This window comes from Malus sylvestris, chromosome 10 (genome assembly GCF_916048215.2).
Source record: "Malus sylvestris chromosome 10, drMalSylv7.2, whole genome shotgun sequence".
Taxonomy (NCBI): Eukaryota; Viridiplantae; Streptophyta; class Magnoliopsida; order Rosales; family Rosaceae; genus Malus; species Malus sylvestris.
This window is the reverse complement of record NC_062269.1, coordinates 39516817-39538882: the sequence shown is the minus strand read 5'-3', so window position 1 is coordinate 39538882 and position 22066 is coordinate 39516817. Positions and strand designations below refer to the sequence as shown.

The 22066-nt window shown below is 37.2% G+C and overlaps 5 protein-coding genes and 1 non-coding gene across 16 annotated transcripts; 3 read left to right on the top strand and 3 right to left on the bottom strand.

Moving 5' to 3' along the window:
• The first annotated feature begins 1553 nt into the window (after nucleotides 1–1553).
• Nucleotides 1554–5217, top strand: LOC126587222 (E3 ubiquitin-protein ligase AIRP2-like). Of its 2 annotated transcripts, XR_007611011.1 has the most exons (6): nucleotides 1554–1811; nucleotides 3001–3151; nucleotides 3246–3312; nucleotides 3404–3638; nucleotides 4355–5015; nucleotides 5121–5217. XR_007611011.1 is itself a non-coding variant. In XM_050252259.1 (5 exons), the coding sequence occupies exons 1-5, from the start codon at nucleotides 1732–1734 to the stop codon at nucleotides 4563–4565; spliced, it is 744 nt and encodes a 247-aa protein (XP_050108216.1). In that variant the 5' UTR covers nucleotides 1554–1731; the 3' UTR covers nucleotides 4566–5217. The 2 variants fall into 2 exon arrangements, 1 of the variants encoding a protein (XP_050108216.1); XM_050252259.1 differs by having other exon boundaries at nucleotides 4355–5217.
• A 1718-nt stretch (nucleotides 5218–6935) lies between these two features.
• LOC126587218 (sphingolipid delta(4)-desaturase DES1-like) lies at nucleotides 6936–8977 on the top strand. The gene is made up of 2 exons (XM_050252254.1): nucleotides 6936–7164; nucleotides 7953–8977. Exons 1-2 carry the CDS (start codon nucleotides 6997–6999, stop codon nucleotides 8769–8771), a joined length of 987 nt encoding a protein of 328 aa, XP_050108211.1. The 5' UTR covers nucleotides 6936–6996; the 3' UTR covers nucleotides 8772–8977.
• A 197-nt stretch (nucleotides 8978–9174) lies between these two features.
• LOC126587225 (tetraspanin-19-like) lies at nucleotides 9175–11610 on the bottom strand. 4 transcript variants are annotated; one of them, XM_050252263.1, is made up of 6 exons: nucleotides 11239–11610; nucleotides 10927–11026; nucleotides 10612–10728; nucleotides 10162–10266; nucleotides 9668–9830; nucleotides 9175–9568 (listed from the first exon to the last, which is right to left on the bottom strand). In XM_050252263.1, exons 1-5 carry the CDS (start codon nucleotides 11406–11408, stop codon nucleotides 9675–9677), a joined length of 648 nt encoding a protein of 215 aa, XP_050108220.1. In that variant the 5' UTR covers nucleotides 11409–11610; the 3' UTR covers nucleotides 9175–9568; nucleotides 9668–9674. The 4 variants fall into 4 exon arrangements, with proteins under 4 accessions (XP_050108220.1, XP_050108222.1, XP_050108219.1 ...); XM_050252265.1 differs by having other exon boundaries at nucleotides 9175–9564; XM_050252262.1 differs by having other exon boundaries at nucleotides 9175–9573; nucleotides 11239–11605.
• A 578-nt stretch (nucleotides 11611–12188) lies between these two features.
• On the top strand, nucleotides 12189–12261 carry TRNAV-UAC (transfer RNA valine (anticodon UAC)). The gene has a single exon. It is a non-coding gene; the product is annotated as a tRNA-Val (tRNA).
• A 446-nt stretch (nucleotides 12262–12707) lies between these two features.
• Nucleotides 12708–18831, bottom strand: LOC126587213 (general transcription and DNA repair factor IIH subunit TFB2-like). 7 transcript variants are annotated; one of them, XM_050252248.1, is made up of 15 exons: nucleotides 18119–18818; nucleotides 17553–17720; nucleotides 17380–17448; nucleotides 17059–17152; nucleotides 16774–16874; nucleotides 16607–16652; nucleotides 16454–16513; nucleotides 15924–15992; nucleotides 15589–15672; nucleotides 15388–15471; nucleotides 15172–15257; nucleotides 14565–14655; nucleotides 13933–14013; nucleotides 13495–13569; nucleotides 12708–13403 (listed from the first exon to the last, which is right to left on the bottom strand). In XM_050252248.1, the coding sequence occupies exons 1-15, from the start codon at nucleotides 18229–18231 to the stop codon at nucleotides 13260–13262; spliced, it is 1365 nt and encodes a 454-aa protein (XP_050108205.1). In that variant the 5' UTR covers nucleotides 18232–18818; the 3' UTR covers nucleotides 12708–13259. The 7 variants fall into 7 exon arrangements, 3 of the variants coding, with proteins under 3 accessions (XP_050108205.1, XP_050108206.1, XP_050108207.1); XR_007611008.1 differs by having other exon boundaries at nucleotides 13338–13403; nucleotides 13712–14013; nucleotides 18119–18831; XM_050252249.1 differs by lacking the exon at nucleotides 13495–13569 and having other exon boundaries at nucleotides 18119–18822.
• A 187-nt stretch (nucleotides 18832–19018) lies between these two features.
• On the bottom strand, nucleotides 19019–21311 carry LOC126587229 (uncharacterized). The gene is made up of 5 exons (XM_050252270.1): nucleotides 21126–21311; nucleotides 20626–20679; nucleotides 20152–20255; nucleotides 19662–19700; nucleotides 19019–19573 (listed from the first exon to the last, which is right to left on the bottom strand). The coding sequence occupies exons 1-5, from the start codon at nucleotides 21199–21201 to the stop codon at nucleotides 19439–19441; spliced, it is 408 nt and encodes a 135-aa protein (XP_050108227.1). The 5' UTR covers nucleotides 21202–21311; the 3' UTR covers nucleotides 19019–19438.
• Between the last annotated feature and the right edge of the window lie 755 nt (nucleotides 21312–22066).

Genomic DNA, 22066 nt, shown 5'->3' with positions numbered 1-22066 from the left:
AAAAAAAAATTATAAAAGAGACTAGGTTAGGTGGATTATATTTGTAATCGATATTGATCACCCGTATTTGTTAATGAGATTGCATTAAGCACCCCCTAAAGCTTGAGTTGACAGAGCAAAGACTCAATCACAATGAATGAGTAGAGAAATACGACTAAAGCCTAACCTTAAATATTGTTAGGTTTAAAACTCATATATAGTTTGAAAAATACATAAGCGTAACTACATTGGTTAGACTTCATTTATCCACTTTAATTGAACCATTTACATGTAGGCTAGATTAATTTAACGTATAAAGTCTAAAATCCTTTGAAGTTTGGATATTTATGAACGGAAAAATTGTTAGTATATATTTTACATAACGAGAGAGTTTTAATGAGACTATCACGTGATGTTACAATTCTATAATAACATATTTCTTTATTATTAACAACCACATATATTTGCCATTTAGTACTTCGGTCTAGTGATATTCCCCTTTACTTGAAAGTAAGAGGTCTTAGATTTAATTCTCGCTAAAGGCTAAATTGAACCACATTATTGCTAGCTCATTATGAGGCTTAGCCCATTTCTCACCCCTAGCGTATATAATATTGTTTGTTAAAAAAAAAAACCAATATATTCTTTAATAAGGGCTAGGAACATGAAAATTAATGAAAATGACTTGAAAACTTTAAGTTTTAACGATAATGACAAAATAAACGGTAAAGTGAATAGTACAATGATTGATTTTTTAGTGTAAAAATGTGATTTTTCGTTAAAGTGAACAGTACCATAAGCTTTTCGTTAAAATTCCCACTAGGAACATGACGTACTTGAAAAAAATTTCAACTTGTAGTATAACATTTGCTATACTAGACCGTGTTTTCAACATATTGAAAAATTTCTCGTATGTGAGACCTTGTATTACAAATTGTTAGCATGTGTTTCGATTTTGTTTATCTAAACAATATCTCTCGAATCACATAGTAACAACACATGATAGTGTTACGATTATATTGAAAATTTCATCTAATTTTACCAACCCCAAGAAATTAAAAAGAAAAAGAAAGGAAAAGGATAAATATAAGAAAGTGTAATTTTGAAAATAGATGGAAGTGGGAGGGGCAACTGTAGAGGAGATGGCGGGTGTAACGATCATCGCATCGGTGCGTGGAGGGAAAGCTGAGGAGTAGAAAGGGAAGGGGAAAAGTGGCAGACCCAAAGGGAGTGGACATAACACCCGTGAAAATTTCGACGCTATTCCCTCTATTTTTTATTATTATTATTTTTTTCATAAAAATAAATTATATAATTCTTGTAGATAAATGTTATTGCCACTCAAAAAATTTTATTCTACATTTCTTATAAGTATATATATTTTTTCAAATATAAAAAATTCTATAAAATGTTTAGAACGTAAAATGAGATGTTTAGAGTTCTAATAACAATCATCTTCTTTTATTACGATTACTTTCAAATAAATATTTTGAGTTGGGCGGACACGTGTCGAGGCGCGGTCTCGTCTTCGTTTTCAAGAACACCAAAGAAGCAACACGAAGGCTGAGGCGACTGCAAAAGAAAAGGGTGAGAGAGGGAGGGGGAGAGAGGGAGAGAGAGTGGAGAGAGAAAGCGAGGGTTTTTGGGAAAAAAATTAGGGTTCTTCTTGGAGGGGCTGATTGAGCATTTCTCTATCTCTTTGGGTTTGTAATTATTTCAATTTAAAAAAAAAGAATTCGAAAAAATTTGGAGATGTACATAGCTTCTATGCGAAAGTCGTTCAAGGACTCTCTGAAAGTTCTTGAAGCTGATATTCAGCATGCAAATACTCTGTAAGTAATCGTCTCTCTGTTTTTTTTTAATGGGTTTTTCTAGTTTTGATGTTTTCTTCTGAAAAACTGCTTTTATTTAATTATTATTATTATTATTATTATTTTGGGTAATATTGTTCTTGAATTCGAATGTTAAAGGTTTAAACTTTAACTCCGTTTTTATTCGTATTTCATGTTGGAAATGTAAGATTTTGAACCTTTCAGTTTGTTTATTTTGATTTATTTACTTTTTGGTCGTCAATTTATTTATGTTTTAGTTACTAAACTGCTTAAAGATCAAATTTTTGCTCTGTTTAGTTAATTTTTTTTTCTGGAAACAATGGCAGAATCACAAAGCTTTAATTTTTTCTGTTTTAAAAAAAAATTCAGTTTCTTCTCTTTCATTTGTAATTTCTGGGTCTCTTTCATAAAAATAAATAAATAGTTGACAATTAGTTTGCACTGACAACATGATTCTGGGAAAGCAATTGTTTAAGTAGATATTTATTTGTGCATTATCCTTATCTTGATGAATTGTGAGTGAGCATTAGCAGCCGAACCAAAATTGTCAGCGATTGAATAAGTTCACGTGGCCAATGGGTTCCACCTGGTTGCTGGTTGCTACTGCTGCTGCTTTTAATTATTTGTGCATTATTATTGGAATGTAATGTTTAGTGTCATTGTTTTGAATGCTATATATATATGGTTGTTACTGTACGATCGTTTTAATATGTGCAGTTTTTCGTGTTTTACGTTGTTTTGAGAACTTGGATGGTTACACTGGCAAATAGATGATTTGTGAAAAACGTGCTTAATCATCATTCTTAATAGAATGCTGCAATGATAAGCTTGATTCAAAAGATGGTTTTATCGATAGAGACTAGTTGGATTGGTATAATTTAGGCCTAATTGGATTATTAGTCCCATGGTGATAGGATAGTTGGAAGATAGCTCTTGTGCTAAAAAAACTAGGATTTAAGTCCTAGTGGTGAAGTCTGTTAGGATTTATGTCCAAAACTGAAAATTCCGTCAAATTTTGGTTAATGATTAGCACGTGAGTTATTTTCCAACTAGCCTATCACCACGGAGACTATTAATCCAATTAAGCCTATCTTTTATGACTTGATAAATTCTGTGATCTTGGTAGTTTATTCTGATAATTAGTTTTCTGTTTCTATTTGAATTCCTTATGTGGAAATGTGAGGTGCAGGGCCTCAGATTTTCCGAGGGAGTATGATGGTGCTTGTGTTCAGATGAGAATGTCATACAGTCCAGCCGCTCATCTCTTCCTTTTTCTGGTGCAATGGACTGACTGCAACCTCGCAGGAGCCCTTGGGCTGTTAAGAATTCTAATTTACAAGGTTAAAGCTTGTAGCTTATGATTAGCTTCTGTTTCTTTGAGTTGGATTCCAATCATGGATGTGGGCAACCGTCTCATTTTTGCTTATGCTACAGGTTTATGTGGATGGCTCGACCACCATGTCTACCAAGGAAAGGAAAGCAAGCATCAGAGAGTTCTATGGTAAACTTTTGATTTCACAACTTTTACTTGATGGTTCTTTTTGAGCCAGTAAAGGGTTTATATTCCTACTGATACCTCATTATGTGGGCAGCTGTTATTTATCCCTCTTTATTGCAACTTCAAGGAGGTGTCACCGATAGTGAAGATAAAAGGCAGAAGGCAGTGTGCCTGGAAAGGTATCGCAAAAGAGATGATGAGGAAAGTCGACAGTGTTCAGATATCGACATTGAAAGAGAAGAGGAATGCGGTATATGCATGGAGACAAATAGTAAAATTGTATTGCCCAACTGCAACCATGTTTTGTGCCTGAAATGTTACCGTGATTGGTACTCTCTCTCTCTGTGACCTTATTTAAACATTAAAGTTCTCCTGCTCCTCTATATTTCTGGTAATTTTTTTGGGAATGTTTTCAATAAATTATGTTGCTTTGAGTATCAAAAGTTGATAAGACTCTGAGCCCTACATTTAGATTAAAAAGGGGTGTGAATGTTCTAAGACTAATGAAACTAAGTGTTCCCAATCTTAAAATGTATGTGATGCAATACATGGGTAACTTTGCCCAAATTTGAAATGCACTTTGAGCTACGGCATCATGAGCATAGTGGTATTAAGTTATGGTAATTGGAAATTTAACGTAGGAATGATTGTAATGTCGACTTGCGGCTTCTTGGTTCAGTACATAGGTTGCAGAAGCATCTCCCCAACTATTGTCCTGTGGGTGTGGGATAAGAACTTTTCTAGACCTCTCACTGTTGCTCCATACTTCGTTGTTTGTTAAGACTCACTTACACCCAACATGGTTGTTTTGTTGGCAATTGAATCGAGGAAAGAATGAGAAACCTTGTACCACGGGTTTGCCATTAAAAGTTGAGCCGGTTGTCGTCGCCTAAATCCTAAACTCTATATGGTGTATTTTCTATGGTTCTAGCTTGTGCTCTTAATTTGATTTGTTCGCTGACCAGATAAGTTTTTCTTTTTTCTGGTTCATTTCTCTGTATACATGAATATGAATGAGACTAACGCTCAGTTGACATATTTGCAGGCATTCAAGATCTCAGTCGTGCCCTTTCTGTCGTGACAATCTTAAAAGAGTGAACTCAGGCGATCTCTGGGTCTACACCGACAGCAGGGACATAATTGACATGGAAACAGTGATGACGGAGAATCTCAGGAGGCTTTTCACGTATATAGATAAGTTGCCTCTTATTACACCGGATAACCCTTTTGACTCGTATGATTCCCACCTAAGGTGATCAATGCGGTCCAAAACCAGTCCCCCGTGGCAATTTAATGGACTGGTTTCCTTTCTTTTGATTACATAAGGACCGAAAATTCATTCGGCGGGTGTAAGATCTTCCCACTTCTGTTCGGAAGACCCAGCCTGAGTTATTGTAGGCTGGCTGGTGAAGTTGAGGAGTTTATAAATTGTGTGGGGTAAATTTGTACATGCTTGTACAGCTTTGAAGTTGGCTTAGTTTTTTACATACAAGTCGTCTCCTTGTTTCGAATTGAGTGGTATGGACGGAGGAACTGTTCGGAAGCGGGCAGAGATGGAAGAACACAATGTGGTGAGAATTTCGAGTTGATGAGAATACTGAGTTCATGTTTCTTCGTACCAAGTTGCGACCGATATACCCAACACTTCGAAGATGGATGGGCTTCAACTGTGTTTATTGTTCCTGAAATAATGGACAACTGAACTGGTAAGTAGACTGTTGTTTTCCTGGGCGCGCATGGGCCTATTGTTCTCATCATTTTGTTTGTTAGCATATATTCATTAGTGCATGCTTTGAAACAACTAAATGCAGTTTAAGCCGTGTTTGTCGCTCTTTTGGAAAAGCGTCTATTTTCAAGGGGCATTTCGATTTCAAATAAGAATCTTGTGCTTCGATAAGCGTTTATGAATTGAAGGGTTTATAGGACACATGGGTGGGACCCTTCTGCCAACCTGGCTAGTATGAGTGATTGACCATGTGTGAGGTTATACGAGGTCATCTCCAATCGAAGGTTTTAGAGGGTCAGAAGGTTGAAAATAGTTCGAAAATCGTCTTCAACTGAGGATCATGGTGAAGGGCTTGTGAGTTCCATGGACGAAAAAAAGGCTAAAAGGCCAACCGGCTGGTTATTCCAAGTTCTGTTTTTTGGTTGTTCCATGGACAAAAAAACCATGGACCAAAAAAGGGCTAAAGGGCCAATCGGCCAGCTAGCCCAAATTCTTTTTTAATTTTTAATTTTTTTGGTTTTTTTTTCCATTTGCCCAGCCCACTTTAGGATTTAGGGCTTAGGCTTTTTTTAGTCTCAGCTCATATTTTGTTTTTTATACCCAGACCACTTTTGTTTTTTGAACTTTTTTTTTTTTAATTTCTAATTTTTTTCCTACATTATTTCTCACATATTTTTCATTATTTCATACTATATTACTTTATTTTATTTCAATTCTTCACATTTCATACTATAGCCATTTGGTCCTTAATTGGAGACGATTTTTTGTGACAGGGTTAAAATGAGTCATATGATCTTTTGGTCATTGGTTGGAGATGGTAAGAAATATGGTCTTGCACTATTTATTAAAATATTAATTTTTTGAAGGATCAGAGGGCTAAAACGGACCCTCTGATCAGTTTTCAGTTGGAGATGGCCTAAGCGGCATTTGAAATGGACGCATGTGTAGGACCCTTATGCCAGCTTGGCTAGTATGAGTGATTGACCATGTATGATGCTATTTGGGAGGGGAGAAGGATTTATAGGGCACATTGACATGGATTTAGATCCTCTTTGGATCTCACGGATCTAGTAATCCGGACTATTCAATTTGAATTTTACAGTTTCCATTAGCTCATCTCCTTGGTTCAGTTCACACATAATCTCTCTCTCCAATACCCATAACTCTCTTTATTGTACAATCTAATGTGAGCTTAGGAGTGTAAGATCCAAAGAGAATCCGAATCCAATGTATACCGCCAAAAAAATTTGGACGAGGCCACCTTGCAAACTGTAAGCAGCCAATACAATTATCACATTAGTTGGTGTCTGCGTAGACTTTCACTAGCGAGCATATCAACAGCTGCGTAATTGAAGTAATAAATCAAACGACAAGCTAATAACTGTTAACATAATGCCATGCCGATCAATAATTCAACGTTAAATAGTCAGACATGCGACATGATCAACTTCTTAGTTATACAACAACTTCAATACAAGAAGTACTAGTTAGGTACTGAAGTGCTTTTATAAAAATTGGGTACAAAAAAAAAAGCTGAGCTAAAAAAGGTGTTTGGTAAACACTTAAAAACAAGCTGATTTTTACGGTTTTAGATGAAAAAAACTGAAATTTAAAACAGCAAAATCAGTTTTTTTTTTCAAAGAAAAACAATACCAAACCAACTATTAACATAAGTGGCTTTTGGTGTCCTTGTCATAGACAAAGGTAAAAACACATAACTAAAAGCCTCAAAAGGTGAGAGGGACACAATCACTTTTCGGTTGGCAAACAAGTCCACATACCAAAGAATATCTGGGGTTCCATAATTTTAGCCACTCCCCTTTCACGGCTTTGCCAAATTTGAACAAAGTCCAGCAATTTACCCAATTAATTCTAATAATTTTAAATAAATTGAAAACAGCTCACATTCAAAGAGAATCAGAGAGAGAGAGAGAGAGAGAGAGAGGAGGAGGAGGAGAGAGATGGGAAGAGGGGGTGAGAGAGAGGCAGCAGAAGAGGAGGGAGCGATGGCTACAGACTTCTTCTGGTCCTACACGGATGAGCCTCACGCTTCCAGGCGCCGTCAGATCCTCTCTCAGTACCCTCAGATTAAGGAGCTCTTTGGTCCCGACCCCTGGGCTTTCCTCAAGGTATATCCCTCCACACTTTGTCTTTCCAGAAATTCAGTCCGCCATTTTTGTTGGGTTTTCTGTGTTTTGCCTGTTTCTGCTTGTTTTTTTCATTGGTTTTTAGATCTGTGACAATGCGGGTGATTCCAAGAACTTGGTTTGAATGTGATTTTGATTCGTTTCTGCAATTGGGTATCGAAAGCTTTCCGCTTTTCGGAATTTTGTTGCGAAATTTGGATGCGAAGCATCTTTGTGTTGTCCAAAACCTTTATATGAGAGTTGAGTTTTGACTTTTGAGTCCCCAGATCCATTTTTCACCTGTTATTGTTTATTTCAAGTATGTAGAACTGCACTGCTTTCTCAGATGTTAGTTTTCGGAGCGAAATATCGTAATTTAAGATGTTATGAACAATTGGGCATATGCTATCGGGGATTTATATTGTTGTGAATGTGCTTCCTCACTTGATATATCATTCATACTTTTTCGTGTGAATCGAATCTTAGAATGAAAGAACAACCTTAATCAAAGACATTACAATTCGATCTTTGAGAACATAGTTTAACCTATTAGTTTGTGGAGCTCTGCAATTAGTGATGATGACTCGTGTAACGTGTTGCTATTGCTAATGTACTAGTTCTAGTTTGGTCTTTCAAATTCAGTTTCTAGAACCTAATTCAACTTGTCAATTTGCGGATTTTGTCTTGAGTATTGTTAGTTGTCTGGTTTGAGACGAACCGAAACTTACATGTTTTGATCAGCTGTATTATATTTTTGAGTGATGACCGTGTATTGAATCATGGTGCTGCAGATTACGGTGGTTGTGTTACTTCAGCTTGGGACTGCTACAGCCCTCCACAATGCAGGCTGGCTGAAGATACTAGCGATAGCCTACTTTTTTGGCTCGTTTCTCAACCACAACCTCTTCTTGGCCATCCATGAGCTCAGTCACAATCTCGCCTTCTCGACCCCAGTCTACAACCGTTGGCTCGGTATTTTTGCTAACCTCCCGATTGGTGTTCCCATGTCTGTCACCTTTCAAAAATATCACCTTGAGCACCACCGCTTCCAGGGAGTAGACGGCATTGATATGGACATCCCGAGCAAGGTTGAGGCTCATGTGGTGACAAATGTGGTCGCGAAATCCATTTGGGTTCTCCTTCAACTCTTCTTCTATGCCCTTCGTCCTGTGTTTCTCAAACCGAAACCCCCTGGTTACTGGGAGTTCCTCAACCTCTTCATTCAGGTAGCCCTCGATGCTGCAATGGTCTACTTTTGCGGCTGGAAATCGTTTGCTTACTTGATCCTCTCTACATTTGTCGGCGGTGGGATGCACCCAATGGCGGGTCACTTCATTTCGGAGCACTATGTCTTCAACCCTGATCAAGAGACGTATTCTTACTATGGCCCTCTCAATCTCCTAGCTTGGCACGTAGGCTACCACAACGAGCACCATGATTTCCCCAGAATTCCCGGGAGCAAGCTTCATAAGGTGAAGGACATTGCACCGGAATACTACGAGGGTTTGGAGTCGTATAAATCTTGGAGCCAAGTGATCTACATGTACATAGCGGATCGAACAGTTGGACCGTTCAGTCGAATGAAGAGAAAGGCAACAAAATCTGAATAGGTTCTCTCTTCTGCAACAATTTGTTCCATTTTTTTGTATCCTTTCCTGGTTCATTAATTAGACTGATGAAAAGGAAGTTATTTATTCATTAATTAGCAATTGGAAAAGACATTTTGTTTAAGCTATGAACCCTAGTTATATATACGTAAACTGAGTTCAGTGTTTTCTTTAGTATTTATTCAAAAGATGGAAAGAGATTTGAGGTATGCTACAGTCTCGTGTGGGCCACTTACGCTAGCAAAAGTCTAGATATTATTGAACCAAAAGAAGTAAACCGAAGTAGGAAAACAACACGATTACTACTTTAAATATGTTTCTAAGAAAATAATGTGGAACCAATGACGAAACTAACAAGAGATACCAATGTAATCCCTTGAACAGCGAGTTCTGGAGTCCACTAAAATTTGAGAGAAGTCCCAAAAGGTTTGATATATTAATGATTGACAATAGGAGCCAACCAATGGTTTAAATAACCTGATTACAACACACCGGTTAACAAAGGCCTTAGGAAATTAAATAAAAGCAAAACAACATTTAATCGGACGACAAACAAAATGTCTGTTTTTATTGCAGAAATTTGAAATGCATTTTTAAAAGTCTAAACGGCAAGACCAAAATCCATCATATGCTACGACAAAGTTGTGAGTTTGAACCGTTGCATTAGTGTCCTTCTGTAAAGATATCATTGGTCCAAATCGAAGCTCGAACGCCAACTATACAAATTCCCGCTGCATTCTTTAGATTCCGTCGGTCCATCTCCTCTTTGGTCCACCCAACCATTTGTTCTACATCACTTGCTTGACTGAGAGAGATTAGAAGCAAGTGATGCATCAAATGCCTCATAAAATAAAAGAAACCGGAGCAATGAGAATGCAAGTTTAGGAGTGAATACTTACACTCCAATTACCGTTCTTGGCAGTGATAATGTAATTCCGGCGGGTGACTATTAGGGTTTATGAGCGGGAGTCTTTCCGGGGGACACTCTTCATCGCCGTCGTAGCTGGATCTTCGGTTTGGCCCTGCAGACCTTAGAGCTGTGGCTAGTACGATTGACAACCCCTGCAGATTATCTATTTAGTCTCGACGACAACTGATAATGTTAGCGAGCAACACTCAAAGAATCAAACTATAGTAAGAAAAGACCTCTTGCCTATACTGAAATAACGTTCAGTGCAATAACAGTTGGGTCCAGAGTTTCTCTTCGAAATGGGATGTAAGCGGTTTCGAATATAGAACACAGTTCTAAACGGCTCACTTGTGAAAAACACTTGGAAGTTTTTTTTTAATACATCGATATTTTTACATTAATGAGAGGGAGAATTCGGCTAAGCCATATAATAAACAACCTAATTTGGTATCGAATTCGTCATAAAAAACACTTGGAAGTTACCTGTGCTAAAACGATGAACAAACCTATCCACTGAAATATGTCCAAGTTTGACTCGACAAAATCTTTGAAATCATTAAACTTTCCCGTTGGGTCATATGGTAAATCCTGAAAATTGAAGAACAAATTAAGCTAGGGCAAAAACAAGACGATATTCTAAATTGCTATAATATGTAATAAAGGGGATCCGAAATTAGACGTAAAGGGACAAGGATTGTTTGCCCTCCCATTTTCGGTGCCCTCCTGTTACGGTTAAACCACGTTAACATTTTATATTACTATTCTTTTTTGTCTTATTATCTCTATAAAAAAACAATATAAAATATTGACGTAGCTTAATCGTGATCATACAAAACAGAAGGGTACGGAAGGGTACCGAAAGTGGGAGGGCAGACAATCCTTGTCCGACGTAAAGAGGCGACTACAGTGCTTTAGCCTACTAGCTTAACGCACCTCGAATAATGTAAGTGTGGTTCCCAAGATGTTTACCTTCTCCCATTCTGAATTTAAAAGTATATCTGCAGCCACTGCAAGCTCCAATAGAATCACCAAAAAGATGATCAACATGTACTAGAACTTGTTCAAGGTCAACATAAATAGCGTTTTTGGGAACAATCGGGTTTAAACATGGCTCCATTAGTATCTCCCGTATCAAGTGATGCATAAATACTAACAGAACGATTTACACCTTGTCACACGTTAGAATCTATCGAACATAAGATAAAATCAAGTTTGCAACAATCTTTGTACTAAAAGAGAGTAGGATACAAAAGAGAGGCAACAACCATGTGCATACTTTGCAGCAACATGACCTATGCATGTTACTATGCATAAGGTAAATCCAGCGCCAAGAGAAGTGCACGTAAACCTGTCATCAACAATGCGTCGATATCATGGTCGCCAACAAAAATGATTACTACCATTAATAGTACACGAAAATATGTCAGCAATGTGTGAAAAACTGATGAAATTTGCTTTTTTGAAAATATTTATGCATAACCCTTCGTAAGGGGGATTTGGCACGGTTGTAGCTGAAGCGACCCATATCGACACCATATTAACAATTGGCAGGGTTCTTACCATGGAAGAACAACATTATGATGATCAAAGGGTGAACCGTCAATGTCCCTCAGCCAAACCCTAACCATCCAGAGACCATACAAAATCATTGCAATTCCAACCATTCCCAAAAGTGAGTTCACTGCTTTCAGCACTGACTGCAGGCAGATTCTTACAACTGTTGCCGCCATCGTAGTAGCTAGTGACTACCAAAGCTTCTTCAACTTGGACAAAGCAAGATTAATCCCACCAATCAAATCTCGGCTTCTGAAAATGTTTTCCGACAAACAAAAACGCTTCAAAGTAAAAAAACTTGCGAGCATCCAACGTTTAAGTTCGATGTTTTTGGTTCCCGAATTTATGTTAATGATTAAGAGGTAGAGGTACAACTTTAATTATGTTGAAGAAACTTGGTGAGAAGTGCCGAGTAGGAAATTTCTAAGAAAGTGAGTAATGTGTCTTTTTATTATGATTTTTTGTGTGTAGATTTTGTCATGTGATATTGATATGTTGGTCTGTTCCAATCCTACGCTGCACGTTACAATGTCTATCCTGAGGTGATAGGAATCAGTCGGTGTCGGTAAAAATATTGATATGCAAATTGATGGAAAGATCGATAAATATATTGATATTGATCTCAGTTACCTTTGATATAAATACTGGAAATTTGTTCTTTAAGCGTGAAAATTTAAAATGAAACTTTAGAGAATATCATATGGCAGTTTGTCGATATTTAACAGATATGTAAAAAAAATCGACAAAATTTGTCAATTTTAGCCGAAACTTAAAGAGTTTCTATGATATGGGGTGATGTTTAGACTTCAACCCCCTCTTTCCATATCTTTTTCTGATTTTTTCAAAATTTCCATGGGAATACTGACTATCGAAGAAATTTCACACAGTGGTAGGACTAGAGTAATTCTAAGGAACAAAATAGGTTATGTTGTAGACTTCGGATATACAATTAATAAGTTGCTGTGGTGTAGTGGTTATCACGTTAGTCTTACACACTAAAGGTCTCCAGTTCGATCCTGGGCAGCAACAAATTTCCACCCTTTTTTTAATTTTTTAATTCTTTTTTTTTTAAGATGATTGGTCAAAGACGAATGAGGATCCTCTCAGGATCGTCCTTGTAAGGATTTTGGTAATCCTTCAATCACATCCGTTCATCGTATATTGTGCAGCTAGTTTTTGTCAGGTACTGTTTATATTTCATTTTAAATAAAAAGATTTACAATGATTTCTGATCGTATGATATACGATGAACGGATGTAATTGGAAGATCCCGAGATCCTCACAAAGAGAGTCCAGAGAGGATCCTCATTCGGTCAAGACAATGTAAGTCTCTTGCACACAAGTCCAAACCTCCCTCTGTACATTAGAGTAGTTTTGAGTATCGCCCTATTAAATTAAACAACCAAATTACGGATAGATGAATTTAATGTTTAGGTGCACAGGTCGAGAACATTGCATGCATTCGGCAACTACACTTGGCTACAAATCATGTCATTAATACAAGGATATTGGAAGACGTCATGCTGAGAAGAATCGAGCCTCGGACTTCCCACAAAATGGTTCGTAAATCACGTTAACCGTACATTCAACCGAATTATGTACATTGCGATATCAAAAAAAATATTTACCGGCGAAATTCTAAACACAACGTTAGAACCTTCCCTTAATAACACATGATTTGGAAATGAATGGAAAGCAAAATTGAATGATCATAATCTGTCTGTTAATACAAGCAGGGAAATGACTTCTTTTCTCTTCCAATTTTTCAAATTTACTCATCCGTTTTGCCGTGTTTCCATACACGGCATATTTCATCTCCTAGTAGTGTTTAGATATATTCAGCCAAAATTACCAGAATACTGCATTCATCTTGCGATTGTTCGCCGCAACATGCCAACCATCCGATTGCAACAGAATAGATCTCTGCCTCGTTTTCTGATAACGTTAATACTTCCGAAAGGTATGACTGTGCAAGCAAGGTTTGCCAGGATATGATCGTGTTGAGCTGTGAAGAGCTGATACCGGACCTATTGTCTTTGACGGCTAAGATATTCTTTCATGTGCGTGTGGTTTTCTGCCTTGACCACTAAACGCATCTTTTTCGAATCTGGCTCCTCCCATAGCAGAGCATTATAGCCTCGCGCGAAGTCAGAAGTACCCTCAAGGAGATCCTGGCAGTTTTAACAGAGAAATCTTAGAAAAATCATAAAACACACAAAAATAAATAAATACAGACATCAATTTTGGTAAGCGGATTGTCACCCTGGTTGGAAATTCATCGTAATAATAAGCTAGAGTCATCTCAACCCTATTCAGATCTGTTTCCCACAGCCTAATCTGTCAGATGCGGGTGAATTTGAAAACGTCAGAATACCAACATGCATGGAAGTCCCTTGCAACATAACATAATAATAACTATCCAATTCAAAGAGCTCGTTATGTTTATATAAGAACATAGCTGAGCTTGATAAGGTCGTACCCAGTGCACAAGGCTCCCGCTTTACCCAGGGTCTGGGAGAGGTGAATGTCGGCTAGCCTTACCCCCATTTATGGAGAGGCTACTCCCAAGTCTCGAACCCGAGACCTACCGCTCATGGGCGAAGGCACTTGATATTGGACATTTTTCTTGATCGGAGTCAAGCAAATTGAACTCTCGAATATCTTGCTGAATTCAAACATGAAGATGGAGAAGGAGCAAACCTGATCTGTGACATTCTCAGGTACAGATGGTAATCTCTCTGCAACACGTGGATGTGCATTTTGCTGAAGAAAAGAAATTATCTGCAAAAAAAAAAAAAAAAAAAAATCAAAAGATTTAGACTTCCAGCATTCCGGAAACAGTTTCAGCAGCCCTTTTCTCCCATGTGACTTGGGAGGATGTGCATGTGTGTGCGTACAGAAAGAAAGGTGCTAGCAATTGAAGCCTTTTCCATAAGCACACGGGGAATATACACTCATTAAACCAAGAACATTGAAAACTTGAAAAACCCTAAACAGCAAAGAAACCTTAGCAACTAAAATGAAGGTCATCTAAAATCTTTCCCATAAGGAAGAATAAGAGCTCAAATGGAGAAAAAGCCACAAAAGACAATTTCAGAAGAACATCTTAATTCTTAAGCTTGTGAAGCAGAACATCCCGAGAAGGCTCCATCTTTCTACTCATTTGTCGTACAAGAATTGAGGCAGTTATCACCTGGGCAGTTATCTCAACTAAGTACACCATCGTTTTTCCACGACTCTCAGACAACTTGAGGAGAAGGAAAAAGCATAGCCAAAAGTACATAGACTTATACTGAAAACTAAAAGTAGAGTAACGAAAAGCCAATATTTGCCTGATCCGCAGTAATGCCATTTTCAAAAGCACTATACAAACTTTCTTTTGTTATTGCTCCAACAATAAGGTTTGGAAGTTGATATTCTACCCTGCACAGAGTAGAAGAAGAAATTCTAGTAAGAATATAAATAAAAACTTAACTCAGAAGTCAGCAATTAACAAGAACAAGAAGAACTCAGATACCAATACAACCAAAACAACGACACCGCCCATTGCAGCCAAATGCTACCTCTCCCCCTTAATAACGGAAAGGTCCAGCCTGACCCTAGGATGAGAAAATTCAGAGGCAGGAGATCCAAAACTGAATTTATAAGTCTTAGTTCTTTGCAAAAAATGCAACCATGGAAGTGTTTTATAGATGCATATTATTAAAACCTTATATATACACACAAAAGCTTCTCTTGATTTTCTTCTACCATCTTTCTTATATGTATCAGAAAATAAAATATACATCTCTTTGTGCTTTCAGTAATGTCTAGGCCATAATTAAACGGATAGAAAATAATATCTGAACAGCCAATGATTCTTTCACATGTCTCATGAGTAAAAGAAAACAGAAACTGCAAACTGTACAAGACAGTTGATCGACAAATTGGTCAGCATACCTTGAGAAAAGACGTAAAATTTCACAATGTAATTTAGATGTTGAGTAGGCATAGAGTCTGAAGTTTGTTTCTACAACAACAAATCCCTGAACAAAAAAGTGAGTAAAAAATTCATAAGTAGCACATATGGAATGCACATCGGTTTTCTTGGTGATTAGGAATCAGTTGCAGAATAACCACTTAGAGACAAAGCTAGAATGAGTAAAAATAACCTACCTGTTTCCTCGATGATGAGTCTGTCAAGCTAACTGAAAGATTAGTAGCTAATTTAGTAGGTATAAACCAACCGTCTTTCCTTCCCTGGATAAGTACACAAAAAGACAGCAATGTAAAACTTGAGGTTAGGACATGGTTAAACTATCATCTGGGAAATTATTAGCAAAATGTTATACCAAAAATAAATAACATAAGTATAACCTGCTGAAGTTTGATCAGCCCCAAATCTGCAAGATCCTTGACTATATTCTTCTGCCTCTCATTCAATGTATTTATGTTATATGCCTAACACACAAAAAAGAGAATAGAATCAAGATGTCAGAGATAAATTCCAGGTAGAAACTTCCCGTGTGGAAGAAAACACTTTTCTACAAAGAAATAATGAATTCAAAACTACGAAAAGTTCTTCTTTACTGCAGCACTATTTATATTCCAGTCGGAAAAAACTAGTAGCCAGAAAAAAAACTAGTGGAAATTCAATAAAGCATATGTTACTGCAAGAGAATAGTCATGTATAAAGAGCATATAACTAATACCTCGCCTGTAACATGAAAACTAAGTTCTAGCAGGAATGAAATCAAATCTGCAGAATCTAACCCACGCTCCTGCACCAAAGAAAAAAGGTGAGGAGAGACCAGATATAAGATGAAACTCAAGAACACAGCTAGTGTGAAGAAAAACTTAAGTTGCACCTTCATTTCATCTCAATAAATTAGTGTAGGATAACTGTCAACATCACAGACAACATAGTCACAATGTACGTTCAACTTCTAACTCAAGTGTGCAATGAAACAAATTAGGTAAAATTTTCCTTATTTCATCATAGGAACACAAACAGAAATAAGAGATTTGGTTTTCAATATGAATCTATGCCCTGGAAAGATAAACCTGCAAACCAATTCTGCAACATTCGATCACAAATCAGTTCTAAATTTAGCTTTTCTAGTACTTGATAAACTACTTGGAACCTTGATAGAAGGTCAGCGTACAGAGTTATAACAAGCAAAAAATATCAGGTTAATGGTCTGGAAAGGAACCAACAACCAACAATTTCATGAATCCATACCTCCGAGTTAGAGATATACTCTCTAATGATGTACCATAGTTGCGCATTTGTATCTATCAACTGTGGTGTTCACATGGTAGAAATAAAACCCAGTAAGAATTAAGAAAAATCAAACATAATGTGTGCAAGCAGTTGAAGCGGTTTGTTGCATACCAAGAACTGGAAACCACTTTCAGTTAATCTCGGAGCTTCTCTATCCCTGTACAAACAGATAATGGAAAACCCTGACATCAGATATGAGATACAATGTTAAACTTTTCATATGTGCAAAAGAAAGACAGGCTTGTGTAGCAGGAAAAAGTAATAACAAAAGTAAGGACCTTTGACACAAAAGACCTCGCTGGAAAGTTTTCATCATAGACGAACTGATGTTCGATGGCCTCTCAATTTGAGATGAGTTGATAAGTTGCAGCAAGAAACACTGGCATTACATGACAGCAAGTCATAAAGAAGGGCAAACCTAAATTATAAACTTCACAATACGAAATAAATGATAATATATGCAACTATATCATAGTCACCGCAGTACACAAAAGGCAGACAAAAGATCTGAAAACACAATCATAAATTCAAAAAGGTAATAGATGCAAGGATGAATCCTGCACCTCCCATTGTTCTAGGGCAAAAGCCTCAAGATCCTCCAAGCTAGGGAGCCTCACTGTGATATTTGAAGGCATTGGTTCTCTTGGCAAAACTACACTGCAGTATCCAAAAATATGGAGTTATAATCCTAAAACTAACTCTCTGTTTCGATCACAGTTTAGAGAATAAGAAATTGTAGCTAAAGTGAACTAATGAACGGAGACCCTGAAACTTCTGCATGACTGGACCCTATACATAATGCAAAACCCACTATCTTGTAATTACTTTGATCCCCAAACCTCATATACATATAAATAGTAGCAAGTACAGGACACAATACTCACCCATGTACCAAAAGCTTCTTGAGATTAGTCTGAAATATAGGATTTACGGTGTAAGTTGCTTCCCTCTTCCTGTCATAAAGTCAAAAATGAAAACAATATAAAAAAAAATGATATCACCCAGCATCAAATTCAAAACGTTGTTCTGGAAAACCATAAAAGAAAGCTCGGATCACCTGTCCACAGTTTCTGTAAATATTCTCAATTGAATCAGGCGATCAATTGCAACTCTATGCTTTGAGACCCCATCAGGAAGCACCCACTCCTCCATTGACTTGGCAGTCACCGGAACTTCAATGGATAGCATTTGCAAGGCGTATTTCTTGGCTAGCGGTGGCAGTGACCTGTAGATTGCAGCTCTATGATTAGCACTAAGCTAAAAAACAACCCAAATAAACAAGTAGACAAGACTAATACGTGACATTGCGAAAGCAACCCGAAACCTGAAAATTCAACCTGTATGATTATCACTAAATATTACAGGCTCGGCTCGTTCATATGCACTAATCACATAACACAAAACGCAAAATAACCCAAAAACAAATAGTAATCAAAGCTAATGTGCCACAATGCGAAAGAAGATCGAGACCCGAAAATTGCAGCTACAGGCTGCTTCCATACGCACTCAATCAACAAACAAAAACAAGAAATTAACCCGAAAATCGGTGAGCAAATAGAGCTAAAACTCGACATTGCGAAAGCGAAGAAAGATTGAAGTAAGAAAAGCGGAAAAGGTGGAGACCTGAGAATTGCTTCGCAGATGAAGGCATTTTCGTAGAGCTTGTCGAGCTTCATGGCGGGCAGGGCGGCCACCATGTCCATGAAATTCTTCGCTATGATCCTCACCTGAGGCATCTTTGTTCTTCAAGGATCAATCCCCTCGCAAATAAAATTCAAATAAATCGGAGTTTGAAGATTGAAATTAAATTCAAGGGTACATATCGGAGATTGTGTTTCTTGCACTCTTCTGTGTGTTTCAGTGTGAGTGTGATTGAAGGTCGACAAAGCGACGTCGTGTTTGTGATATTCTCCGACGATTGAAGAGCGCCGGAGATCGTCTTGGATCACTTTCTGGTACGTTTCTAGTTTTTCCGACGTGTTTGTGAGTCTGGTAGCTTTTTTTCTGAGAGATGCTGAACTCATTTTTCTTATTTTTTTCACCAAAATTTAGTGAAAATATTAATAAAACAAAATGGCAAAGCTTTCGTAATACCAAAAATTATTATTTTAAAAAGTATTTATTAAAGAATATGTTAAAATATTTTAAAACTAAAAAAAAAACAAAAAATAGTCAATTGCCACACTCGTATACGTGTGGCAAGAGGCTAGTTTAATTTTAAAGTGTAGTAACAGGTCAAATGAGAGCTCGTTTTAACCAATACAATTAGGCTCAACCAGAAAAGAACGCTACTTTATGTGCAAACCCAATGCTTCTTTTTTTTTTCAGTGTGACATTGCTAATCACACCGCGTTATTTATATGCCTTAACGCCTCGTTGGTTGCTACTAGGATTGATTAGAGTGAATAACTTGCTACATCTAATTGGAAGCAAGAAATAGAGGTCCAAGTTGGAAGTAGAACGTTATAGAAGGGAGAAATTTCCTTGTTGACTAATTTATTTTCTCAAACATTTTTCCGAGCATTGAACTTACAAATGTATCGATAACAATTAAATCGTCTCCAACTCCACTACAACAGAATGAGAATCCAGTCTACAAATAACATTTCCAACGTGTTTTTACTGTCAAAAAATCTGGAAGCCCGAATGTTAGTCCATGCGTAACGACGAGGAAAAAGAAAAATAAATCCTGCAACTAACTAAAGTTATCCATTTTGTAGTATAGTTAGGTTTTTCTCCCCGGATCCTCTTTGTGAGGATCTTAGGGATTATCCTCAAATCGTGATCGTTCATTGTATATCGTGCGGTCAGTTTTCGACAGATACTATTTATATTTAATTTTAAATAAAAGTATTTAAAATAATTTCTGACCGCACGATATACGATGAACAAATACGATTTGAGGATGGCGGATCCTAGAGGACACTCATTATTTTTCTCTCACTATGCAGAAGTGCCAACTATGTCTTCGGCTGTTGCCGTGGATTCAGCAGGTGGTGCGGCGGCCTTTTCAACAGGGGGAGGCTTAACCGGCCTGTTTGGACGAACTTTATCAGCTATGTCTGGATTTTTATCAAACTGCAAGATCGAGGAACGTTATAACTTTCTAAATATTCATCCTAGATAAAATGTAACCAGAACTTCACCGGGTTGAGAACGGACTAACCTTGAAACCGCAACCAGATACGCAAGCATGAAAACACTCCTGCACATAGAATTGGATCAGCAATAACTCATCTGAAAAAATGTGCATCGGATCAGAACCATGCTTTAGGACGAGGATGATATGCAACCATATGAATCTTTCGACATACAGAGACTGTTCGATGAAGGGTGTAAATATAAACATAAGTTAAGTTTACACTTTCCTACTTTTCACCTTAAATACAATTATAATACTCGGTCAGTCGGAATCATTAAAAATGTCAGTTATAACACAATAAGTTTAAAATTTACAAGTTACTTTGCCTCTGCATAGTGCATACCAAATACAAAAAAATTAAAAATTAAAAGAAATTGAGAGTCCAGAGGCTACTATAGTGAATGACACTGACACTACCACCCGCAACCTTTGGACTTGATTTTTTCACAAAATGTTACTCGCTGCTCAACGTACGCCTTAGCATGCTAAGAAGAAGCTGTAGAGGGATACATACCTCTGAGTACCTGTCAACTCCGGGAGAACGGTCAATGCAAGCACTCCATTGTTGGTCCTTTAAGACAGGATCCTTATAGCATATCTCATTGCACTCCTCCAAGCCTGTATTATATCTACTCGCTATATCACTTGAATTACTTAAGTACGAAACCATACTTGTATCTAGTAGCGTACTAACTCTTTAAACCAATAGTCTACTTCCATATCAAGTTTCAGATACAGATATCGTAAGAGCGAAGTTAATGCACAAACCAAAAGTTAATGCAGATGGGAAACTTCCCACAGCATAAACGAAGTCTACTCTATGGGCAGCCAACGGGTTCTTAGAAACACCATTTTAGTAATGTGTCCGAAAACATCAAGGTGACAAAAGGGAAATTCAAAATGGAGAAAGAACAAAACCGAACATAGATTCTCATCGAATTATGTATGTTCATACGAAAACTGAATTGAAGAACAAATTAATACTCACATTCTTCCCAAGTTTCTCCATCCGCATCGCACCCTTTTTTGCAAAATACTCTCCCTACAAGAACACCATACAATGATCGAGGGTAATAAATCAAGGTTTTAAACAATCAATATTTGATCACTATTCAAACTGGAATTCCGGTGCTTGCGTGTACCTAAAGCAATCATTAATCAAACGATTCAAACCCCAATTTACCGGGAAATTTCCGTAATAACAAACGAAACATTCGTCAAAATTGATCGTACAAAATACAGGAATCAGAATTAGGGGTCGAAAAATTCTGCAATCCACTCAACGACGTGAATTACCCAACACGATATTTAACATAAACAGCGCGATAATTTTGATATCAGTATCATTACGAGCGTGAAAACAAGCCAAATGTCCAAAATTAGAGCAAAAATAAAATAAAATTAGTAAACGAAAACGAAAATCAAAAGAAATTAAGGAAATCAAAGGAAGCAAAATGTCAGAGAGAGTGAGGAGGACAATGGGTTTACATGGAATCTGCATAAGCGCTGCGTACTTGTGCGTGCATTGGTTCCCGCACGGAGACCCCCATCGATGCGGTATCATCTTCTTCTTCTTCTTCTTCTTTCCCTCGGTCTCTGATCAGAACCTTGCTCAGTGGAAATGGAGCGGTGGGAAAATGGGGAAAGGTATTCGAGGGTGATTTTGTAATTTGAAAGGTATTCGAGGGTGATTTTGTTGTTTGACTTAGACTGAAAGGGCGTGAACCGCTGAACCGGCTCAAAAAGTGGCTAGGAGACAGGTTCGGTGTTTAAATGGATAAGAACTTACATACAACTAAGATGGTACATGAGATTCGAAGATTTCCTTTTATCACGACTAATTGCACGATTAAGCCAAAAAGAGATATCCGATTGGAGAGTTAATGTGGATTCTTAAAGCAGATGAGAATCCGATGTGGTAGCAGCTTACCAACTTATGTATTAATGCCACGTGACTAAATTAAAACACATAAAAGATGTGTAATAGACTAATTCAAACATAATGGATCTTTTGTTAATAGTTGGTTGTTAAACCTAAAATCCTCGATTAATGAAATAAGTTTTTAAAAAGATAGTTATTGGTACTTCGATAAAATCATCACGCGCTTTTTAAGATATAATTTTTCCCTTATATTTTTGTATGGGAGAAATGTATGAAGACTTTTTTTATATAACTCATTTGTTCGATAATTTTGCTATTGAAAGTTGCGAATCAAAAGACAGGGAATGGAGAGCTACGAGTACAATTGTTTGAGCAACCAATGTATATCGTCATGAACCATAATCGAATCAAGGCATCCAACGTAGATGACATTCGTTGTTTCAAATGATGCCTTTTTAGCACGTCAATAACATTTCTTTTTAACTTATTCAGCACCGTATCATTTCTTTTTAGGATTTCTTCCAATACATAATGAAATCTTAGTTGT